Raw genomic sequence first — 10,229 nt, forward strand, 5'->3', positions numbered from 1 at the left:
TTCGGGTGTAGGAGTGGAGATTATTCGACCGGGAAAATTACATATAGATGTGTTATCTTACACCACAGGGATATCTTAGACATAATGCAACTCCCATCTTCGACTGTTACCCCAAACCAGATGTTGTTATTATTATCTCTCACTTTAATTTTTTTATTTTCATCCCTACCTACGGTCCATAACAGGTTCACTATTTGCCGACTTTTACTGCCATTACTACAATGTTATGTGATATGAACAATAACCAAATATGTTGTACCTATCTACTTTATCCATTGTCAACCTGTAACGTGTGCATATATTTGTTTCACTTGTTTACTTTTGTGAAAACCTAATAAAATATTTTGAAAAAAAAAAAAAAAAGTAAGGGGGAAAGTGGGCAGCCCTGTCTCGTTCCCTTAGTCAGAGGGATCGAGGCAGACACGAAGTCAGGAGTGACAAGTCGTGCTGTCGGAGATGCATACATTTGTTGAAGGAAACTCAAGATAGGACCCGTGAAGCCGAATTGTTGTAGTACTCGAAACAGCCAGGACAAACTAACGTTGTCAAAAGCTTTCACGGCATCTAGTGATATAATAGTGACATCCTGATCTGGGTGTGTTGTAGCGTAGTGTAACGCCATTAGTACTTTTCGTATATTTAAAGTGGCTGATCGACCCGAAACAAATCCTGATTGGGCTGGGTGTAGCAATGAAGGGAGAAGATGTGCTAAGCGTGACGCAACGATTTTAGAGAGGATTTTGACATCTACGTTTATGAGGGATATTGGGCGATAGGAACCTGGAAGTTGGGGGTCTTTTCCTTTTTTAGCTATCAGTTTGATGTGGGCTTGTGTCCCTGTAGGAAGATATGGTCCCCCATCCCACATGGCTGCATATACGTGTTTTAGGGTGTCTGGGATGAAGTCGTTGGTCATTTTATAAAATTCAGCCGTGTATCCGTCAGGACCTGGAGCTTTATTAGATGACATAGTTTTGATCGTTCGCCGGATATCGTCGGTTGTGATAGGTGCATTAAGTGCCTCTAGTTGTGCAGTTTGAAGTCTGGGTAGACGTACTTTGGACAGGAGAGCTTCCGTAGTGGCTGGATCAGTTTGGTCAGCAGCATATAAATCTGTGTAATATTTTGTGATTATATTACTGATTTTATCAGTAGATGTAATTAGGGATTCATCTGCATTTCTCAAAGTAGAGATGCGGGTGGGTCGTCTCGTTCCTGCACACAGTTTAGCCAGTAGCTTGCCAGCTTTGTTGCCATACCTGTGAAAATGTAATTTAGAGTATGCCATCTTAGCTGCCTCCTGTTGTTCCGCCCAAAGATCAAACGTGCATTTAGCTTGTCTCCATGTTCGGATATTATCGGGTGTACGATTTAAAGTTAAGCAGTCATGTGCTGTACGTAACGCTTCACTAGCTTGTCGGTATTGTTGTTTAGAGTGTTTTTTGAATTGTGTGGTATAGGAAATGATCGTCCCTCTGAGGAAGGCTTTGCCAGCTTCCCAGAAGAGATTGGGTTCGGTAATATGAGCTCCATTGGTGGAGACATAGTCGTTCCATGCTGTGTTTAGCGTGTGTTGAAAATCTTGGTTGTCCATCAAGTAAGATGGAAAGCGCCATATGGGCGAGGGAGATGAAGGTGCCACCTGTGTCATGTGTATAGATATAGGGCTATGATCTGATATCCTAGCATCTAAAATCTCTGATTCGCATAGGGTGTTGATTAGTGCAGGGGAGGCAAAGAAGTAATCGATGCGTGAAAAGGAGTTGTGTGGGGGTGAGAAGAAAGTGTATTCCCTATCTGTCGGGTGGTACAGACGCCATGTATCAACATATTGCATGGAAGTAACAGCTTGTGCCAGTAGAGTAGAGTCGGGTGTTTGCGATGTGGGATTATGTGTTCGGTGGGTTGAATCTCTTGTGCGGTCTGCTAGCGTGGACATGACCGAATTGAAATCCCCGCCTACTAAGTTTAGTGTTTCAGGAGCGGAGAGTATCCATTGCACCATGTCTTGGAAGAAAGGGGTGTCTGGCGAGTTAGGAGCATAGATGTTAGTGATAGCCACTTGTTTGTTGTCTAATGTCATGTGTAGGGTCATTTTGCGGCCTGATGAGTCAATCCTGACGTCTTTTAATGTGTGTTTTAAATTTTTATGTATTAATATGGCCACACCCGCTTTGCGGCCAAGTGCAGGCGATCCATATACTGTACCCACCCACAATTTACGTAAGCGGGTTAGATCATCTGCAGACAGGTGTGTTTCCTGTAGCAGGGCCACATCCGTCCGAAGACGCTTCAGATGTCTAAGAATAGCCATCCTCTTACATGGAGAGCGGAGTCCCTTGACATTCCATGAAGTAAACTTTAAGTGGTTCTCACCGGTTGAAGAGGCCATGTCTGATGTTGAGGAGTATATTGGGTTAAGGGTATGGAATAAGGTCCCCAATCAGACAATGCATCTGCAATCTGAAGGTCACCAAAGTTTCCTGAGGTTATAAGTATTGAACAGGTGAATACATTTGATAAGTAAACATAGCTATGGATAATAGAAAAGAACAGCTTGGCAGAAGTTAAATGGGAAAAACCTTTAACATGTATTATGGGCTTCACTTTTTTCCACATGAGGTTCGATTACTTTTCATGGCTCCCATCGAGCTCCCATTCCACTCTTGGCTGCAGGTGTTAAGCCAGAGGGAGGGGGGTAAAAGGGCATGGGGGAGGAGAGTAAATTGGAAGTCCTAAGGACTGAGGTTTTACATGGGGCGTATCAAGTCCTCACCTAGGAGGGCGGCGTCCTTGAAGGATTATTTTTTGTAAAGTAGAACTAGAAATATGGGGAATCAGAGGAGCGGATCTGCAACTGAAGCCTCAGTGGTGGTTAAATAGCTTAACCCGTAAACAATATGAGTTTTACAAAGCAATATCTCTATGGTTAACCAAACAAATATTGAGCAAACAAAACCGTGCCCAAGTATAGCAGCATGTTGCAATATTAACTGCGGCTATTCATTTAGGCATATAGGGTATAAAAGTTGTAGAAACAACGTAAGGAAAGAGGAAAGGGAGCATGTGGGGGGAGTAATACTACCCGTCTCCCAGATAGGTGGAGCAACATCTGGCCCTTGTAGGTCATCAGCGGTGTCCTGAACGATCCTCTTTCTGTGTAGCACGAAGACGCTTGTATGGGGGTTTGGTTGGACTACGTTGGGGTTTAGCAGATGAAGATGGAGGGATCCCCGATGTTGCAGCATAGTCCTCTGTTGAGTTGTTATGTTCCATTTCCGTGCCCAGGGTAGAGACAAATTTTTCCACTTCCTCAGGCGTCGTGAAAGTGAGTTGTTCCCCATCATGTGTTTGAACTCGAAGGGTTGCCGGGTAGGCCAAGGAGAATCTGAGCTGATTGTTGTATAGAATGGAGCATATTGGAGAAAATGCCTTGCGCTTATTCATGACCTCAACAGAGTAATCCGCGAACAAGAGCAGTTTTGCGCCATCTACTGTTAGTGAGCGGGATCGACGAAACTTTTGCATAATGGCATTCTTATCTGCATAGTTCAAATATTTGACAATAACATGTCGGGGTTTTATGCGGGTTTCCGTGTATTGCCCAATGCGATGCGCTCTTTCTACTATGCATGGTATGCGGAGGCCCAGTTGTTCGGGAATGATCTTTGCACATATGTTTGTTAGTTGTTGAGTAGTGATTGATTCAGGAAGTCCTATTATCCTTAGATTGTTTCGTCTCGAACGATTTTCGAGATCGTCGAGTTTTTCCCAGATCTCTCTGTGTGTAATGCTCATACGTGCTACTGCAGCAGATGTAGCAGCAGCTTCATCTTCCAAAGAGGAGATCTGTTCCTCCGTGAGTGAAATCCTCTGTGCTTGTTCCTGTACTTCTACATGTAGCAGCTCCAGCCCTCTGCTTACTGCTGTGTCTACTGTGGCAGCAAGAGTAGGTCCCAGCAGCGCTACAACTGCCTGGGCTATGCCTTCAGGTGAAGCAGGGTCAGCTGCTATTGTTACTGGGGCTGAGGGATGTAAGGAGGACGGTTGTGTAGGCAGTGGAGGCGGCTGCAGCTGTTCTGCTGAAGAGATCATGGCCGCCATTTTAGCTGCGCCTGTCTCTGTCCCTCCTGCCTGTGTCAGTGAGGCGGACGCCGCTCGGGCATACGATCGCTCCACAAAGCGATCCATGTGTGTCTCCTCTGTGTGGCAGTGCAAGGGGGGGTCTCCCCAAGGCTGTCGCTGGGCTTTTAAGGCCGTTTTTATGGAGAGTGTAGCGGGAGCTGAGGGTTCCTACCTCCTCTTAATGTGGCGCCGGAACCGGAAGCCTCCTGATGGCTTTTTGTCTTCATATTACAAAAAGTTTTTGGACGACCTAGGTGAAGACCATAGGGATCCCTATAATTTGCTTCCAATGACCAAATCTTCAACTCTATTTGCAGAAATGCAGACCAAATTTGCAAGGAACCTCCACCATACTTCACTTTTGCCTGCAGACACTCATTAGTGTACCACTCTCCTGCCCTTCACCAACAAACTGCCTCCTGCTACAGGCAAATATTTCACATTTTGACTCACCAGTCCAGAGCACCTGCTGCCATTTTTTTCTGCACTCAAGTTCTTATGTTTTCCTGCATAGTTGAGTTGCTTAGCCTTGTTTCCATATTAGAGGTATGGCATTTTGGGCGCAATTCTTCCAGGAAGATCACTTTTGGCCAGACTTCTCCAGTTGATGGGTTTACCTGGGTCCTACTGGTTTCGCGTCAGCTCTGTGCTGATGGCACTGCTGGACATCTTCTGATATGTAAAAAAGGAAGTAAGCATGATGTATCTTTGATCTGATGTATTAAGTTTCCTTGGCAGATCAATGTGTCTACGGTTTTCAACATTGCCCCTTTCTTTGTTAAGAAGAGATTGAAAAGCACATTTTGAAACCCCAGTCTGCTTTGAAACCTTTGCCTGGGGAGACATTGCTGATGCAATATAACTGCCTTGTGCCTTGTTGCTGTGCTCAGCCTTGCCTTAGTGTATGACCTCTATGCCAACTCCTACATCATCACTTGACTAGTAAGCCTTTGTACCAAAGAAAGATGTGTATACTTACCTATGCTGAAGTCGTTCCGGTCTGGTCACATGATCATCTCCCAGTGGCAGCTTCATTGTAGATGAGGGACTGCCAACGGATGCCCCATAGAAAGACTATGTGTGAGGTCACCACATAGGCTTTGCAGTCACTATTGGTGATCTCTCCCCTTTACAGAACCTGGCATCTGGAAGGATCATGTGACTGGACTCCATGGGAACAAGGTGTGTAAAAACTAAAAAACCCCACCCTACCATACAACTCCGAAATAATCATAAAAATATGTTGCCGCTAAACCACTGCCATGTTGACAAAAAGTACAGCACAACAATTAAATTAAATTAAAGGGCAAAGCAAGTATTGACCTTACTTTAGTGTAGGTAAGCAGTGTGAATTAAAGGTGGTGATGCACGTTGGTGAAGTATGCACACAGTATAGTACTTTTTATTCAGAAGAAAATACTGTCTTTGGGAAGAAACAATGCGTTGGATGTGTGGCTGGCTTACTGAAAATACATGCTAACAAAGGTATTTCTTTATCTTCACGTCCATTTAGATTACTTATCTGGTCACCAAATTGTTCATCTGAAAAAATCCTCTTGGTCCTCCATTCCTGATGTCCGAGCGCTATCTTTGCTTGGAATCAGGATCCACATGTACTGTTAGTTAAATATCAGGACAATCCCTGGATGATGTTTAACCCTTGTACTTACCTTTTACTCTAACTTACCCAATGTCCTTTTCATAGCAACAAAGCTATGGCATTATTACTATACTTATATTGTCAGTATAAATAGCTACTAATGGATGTTGTAATGCTGCATAAGTTTTACATATAATTTCCATACACTTCACATATATTTGCACGGACTATATTCCCCCTTTTTTTTTAATAACATAGTAATAATGTCTATAAAAACAGATGTATTTATTTCATAATAGAATACTTCGTATAATCACAATTGGCAGCTATATGCCCTAAATAAATTATTTTCTTCCAACATCAATACCCAATAAGGATTTATTACCTATTTAAACTTATTTGAGCTCCTCTTTTACTCGTAGGGTTTCCTCTTTTTGCCCCAGTATACCGCTCTGGCCTGCACGCATCCGGGAAGGACGAGGGTAGGTGAAACTACATACCCCCCAAATGGGAATCACTGCTAAGCAATACTACCCAGTGAGAACCATGGTATCTAAGGAACAGCATTTGCACCAACATTAAACACCCAATGCTATTCTATTTTTGAGCTTTTTTTGCTTCTCTGCTTTTTAAAAAAAAAAACAACGAAACATACCAGGTAGGTGATCAGTTGATCATAAACCTAAAATGGATATTTGCTTACATATTTATATGGCAACTTATCTATCACCTTACATTTCAATTACTTTAGATGAATCTCTCTTTTCTGTTACACCCCTGAAGAAGGACTGAAACACTATTTATCCCGAAACGCGTTGGGTTTGAAAAGAGTTCCACTAAAGAACGTTACCATTAAGTAACCAACTACAAATATGTTGAATATGTAATATGTTTCGTTGATTGTAATGTCCATAATGTTTTTAACATATGATATCTTTAAATAAATAAAAAAACCTTTTTTTACACTTCATACACTGTTGTACTCCTCTACTGCTTACAACCCTTTATAAGTGCAGGTAAAATCCATTTAGGGGAACCTCTCTCTCTATATATATATGCATTATTGGATGTGGCACTGCCCCCTTTTTTAAAACCTAGGAGAGCTAGTCACTCTTTACTATGTTGGGAAGAAACAAGGACTCACATAATTATTTGCACTTTATTTCATTTATGTATTATTTAATTATATGTTTTGGCATTCCAATTTATGCACATATCTTAAAAAACAACACGGACACTTACTGTTCGTTTTATAAGTTTTTATTATTCATACACTGGAAAAATTATATTTATGTGATTGCATTTCAATTTAGTTGTTGCGCTGCACTTTTTAATAAAAAATAGTTTATGGGGATGAGATGCTTTTTTGGTGGGGGAGGGGTCCTCTCTGGCAAGGTACCCCAACCTTATGTTGAGGACATGTGGCCTGGTATGGTTCAGGAGTATAGGCCGCATGCTGAGTCCCTACTTTACTGCCCAACAAGGCTGCATGCTCTTATTAGGGTCTGATATGGATTTTTTCGGGAACCCTATACTTTTGTTCTTACATTTCTGCTCAGGGTACTCCTTAAATGTATACAAGATTCTTCAGGTCCAGTATGGAATTTGGGGGAACCCATGTCATTTTTTTTTGCATGGTTTTCCCCTTTGATAGCCATACAAGACCTTCATCAGGGAAAAAGACTCAAGGTCGACATCATATGACGTCCTTGGGTGGGAAGTGGTTAATATTCGGCTCCCCTTGACTTCAGTGGGGTTCGGCTTCCACACCTGAACTTTACCCATGAAAAAAACACAAAAATAGGATGGCAGCATTTATTAACTGGGTACTGACATTTATAGGTAAAGTTGATCCAGGGAAAATCTGATTGCCTCTCTGGGATCAAGAAGGAATTTTTTCCCCTGCTGTAGGAAATTGGATCTTGCTTTTCTGGGGTTTTTTTCGCCTTTCTCTGGGTCAACTGTGGGTATAGGATTGGGTATATGGGATTGTATGACATTTTTTATTTTATTTATTTATTTATTTTTTATGGTTGAACTGGATGGACTTGTGTCTTTTTTCAACCTGACTAACTATGACTAACTATGTAACTATGCCAAATTGGTACATAGCAATGTGATATTATGGACCAACAAAGGGCAACCTGCAAAGCATAAAAACAAATATAGAATTCTGATTGTTTGACCTACTAATAATAAATAACTAAGAGATGGTACATTGAAGAAAAATATAAAATTAATTTCCCCATAGGTCGATCCCATGAAAAAAATCAATAATGACTTTATATTCCCAGTGGCTCTATGCTATTAATTCTGCTTACCTATATAAGACACAATAATACATGATCACTATACATTTCAACATCTAGTGGGAAAATACAATGTTTGTGCATCTGCTGAACTGTGTGTTTTATTATTATTTGCTGCTTTATGTAAGTAAATTATAAAAGATTTAAAAGTGACCATAGTCTCTGGTCATGAGCTTTATGTTAGCCACATAACTATAATGTTTAAATATAATTGGATTTAGTTCAAATGAATTGTCACCTTTTTTTAAAATAACTATCCTTTTCCTGGTTCTGTTTGCTTGTAGGCTTGTAAATTAAATATAATGACAATCTTTGGATATAGCTATTTTTTGCTTAAGGTGACTGTAGCCATATTAGTACACTTGCAACAAAAACAAATACTGTCCGTGATATATATAATAATTTACAATTTTCAAGGTGTATCCCCATCTTCTAAGATTTAATTAAACCTTAGAGGACGATAGTATACCCCAAAAGCTTGTCCTGAAAATTAGAATTTTTAGGTATTTTTTAAAAGCTATAAAAAAAATTACAATGCAAAGCTTTAGAACAGTAAAGCACATTTCAAGCTTTCAAGTTTTTTTTCTTTTTTTTTTCCTGCAGCCTTTGAAAAATTGCCCATTTTACACACTCAACAGTCAATAACATTATGCATCTACTCTTATCTAATATAAAATAACTTTCTTTTATTTTGCATCAGTCAACCATGTGTAAAGTACAGTAATTTAGCAATCACTGATTTATTTCCAATTAAAGGAAATCTGATTGCAATGAACAATTGTATTTTTTTCTTCCACAATGTGTCCATGTCATTAAATATGCCAGCTGTAAAAGAAAGCAATATTTAATCATTATTGGCAATGACTGTCATATATCCAATCTTTCTTACCCCCCACCACCATTAAAATTCAATTTGAATAATTTTCACTTTTCATTTTTTTCAATTTTCATCAGGTTGAATCCTCTTATTAAAAAAAAAAACACTGTGCCCTTTCCTAAAATTATGGGTATAAACAATATGACTGTGGCCACTGTAATCCACCTCTTAGGGTTTCAAATTCCAGAAAATATAAGATTTTTGGTCTTCTTCCTCTTTCTTATGATTTATTGTGTGACAATTTGTGGAAACCTCCTGATCATCACACTGGTGTCCTATGGCAAAGCCCTCCATTCTCCCATGTACTTCTTCCTTGCACAGCTTGCTGTCTCAGATATCTTATTAGCAACTGATGTTCTTCCTAATACGCTGCACGTTGCTTTTGTTGAAAGTACTATGATAGTATCAATTTCTGATTGTATCGCCCAGTTTTATTTTTTTGCTGCCACAGAAACATTGGAATGTCTTCTTCTGACAGTAATGTCTTACGACAGGTATTTGGCCATCTGCAAGCCATTGCATTATGCTATGTTAATGAATCACAAGGTTTGCTGGAGAATAACCCTTATATCCTGGACTTTGGGCTTTGTATCTGAGTTTATTCACACTTTAACCATATCCAAATTACAGTTTTGTGGCTCCAATATTATTGACCACTTTTTCTGTGATCTTGACCCGATTCTACAACTCTCCTGCTCTGATACCACCACTGCTCAACTAGAAGCTACAGCACTGAGCGTCATTTTTGCTATCATCCCATTCTTTGCCATCATTGTATCATATATTTGTATTATAGTCACTATTTTAGAAATCCCATCTATTGTTGGCAGACAGAAAGTTTTCTCAACGTGCAGTTCCCACCTGACTGTTGTGTCCATATTTTATGGCACTATTGTTTGTGTTTATTTGGTTCCTAGTAGGGGGCAGTCATTGAACATTTCTAAATTCCTGTCATTACTGTACACAGTGGTCACCCCACTACTGAATCCAATAATATACAGCCTGAGGAATAAAGACTTGAAAAAAGTTGCAGGAGAAATTATCAGAAAGTTTTTGTACTTACGTTTGAATAATCATTAACATTTACAAATATCTTAAAGCATATCTAAAACCCAAACATTTTTTTTTCTTTTAGTTTTGAACAGAAAAATGAGGGGTTAAAACCCTGTTCAATATGTAATGCTTAAAATTCAATGAGAGTGCCAAACAAATGAGTTCAGGGTTTTTAATGGAAAAATTGATTCACAGCAGAATTAATTAAAATCAATTTTATCAACCAATACAGGGCACTTATACACCTTCCTGCCTAGACCAATTT

General features: G+C 39.9%; 1 protein-coding gene across 1 annotated transcript; it reads left to right on the forward strand.

Annotated features, from left to right (window-relative positions):
* Positions 1–9,037: 9,037 nt before the first annotated feature.
* On the forward strand, positions 9,038–9,991 carry LOC141134218 (olfactory receptor 11L1-like). Its single transcript, XM_073623801.1, has one exon. It carries the CDS (start codon positions 9,038–9,040, stop codon positions 9,989–9,991), a length of 954 nt encoding a protein of 317 aa, XP_073479902.1.
* The last annotated feature ends 238 nt before the right edge of the window (positions 9,992–10,229 follow it).

This window comes from Aquarana catesbeiana, linkage group LG03, assembly GCF_042186555.1.
Source record: "Aquarana catesbeiana isolate 2022-GZ linkage group LG03, ASM4218655v1, whole genome shotgun sequence".
NCBI lineage: Eukaryota > Metazoa > Chordata > Amphibia > Anura > Ranidae > Aquarana > Aquarana catesbeiana.

Bases quoted from the DNA above. Each gene is read 5' to 3' on its own strand.
- LOC141134218 (XM_073623801.1), top strand. From the start codon at position 9,038: ATGGGTATAAACAATATGACTGTGGCCACTGTAATCCACCTCTTAGGG.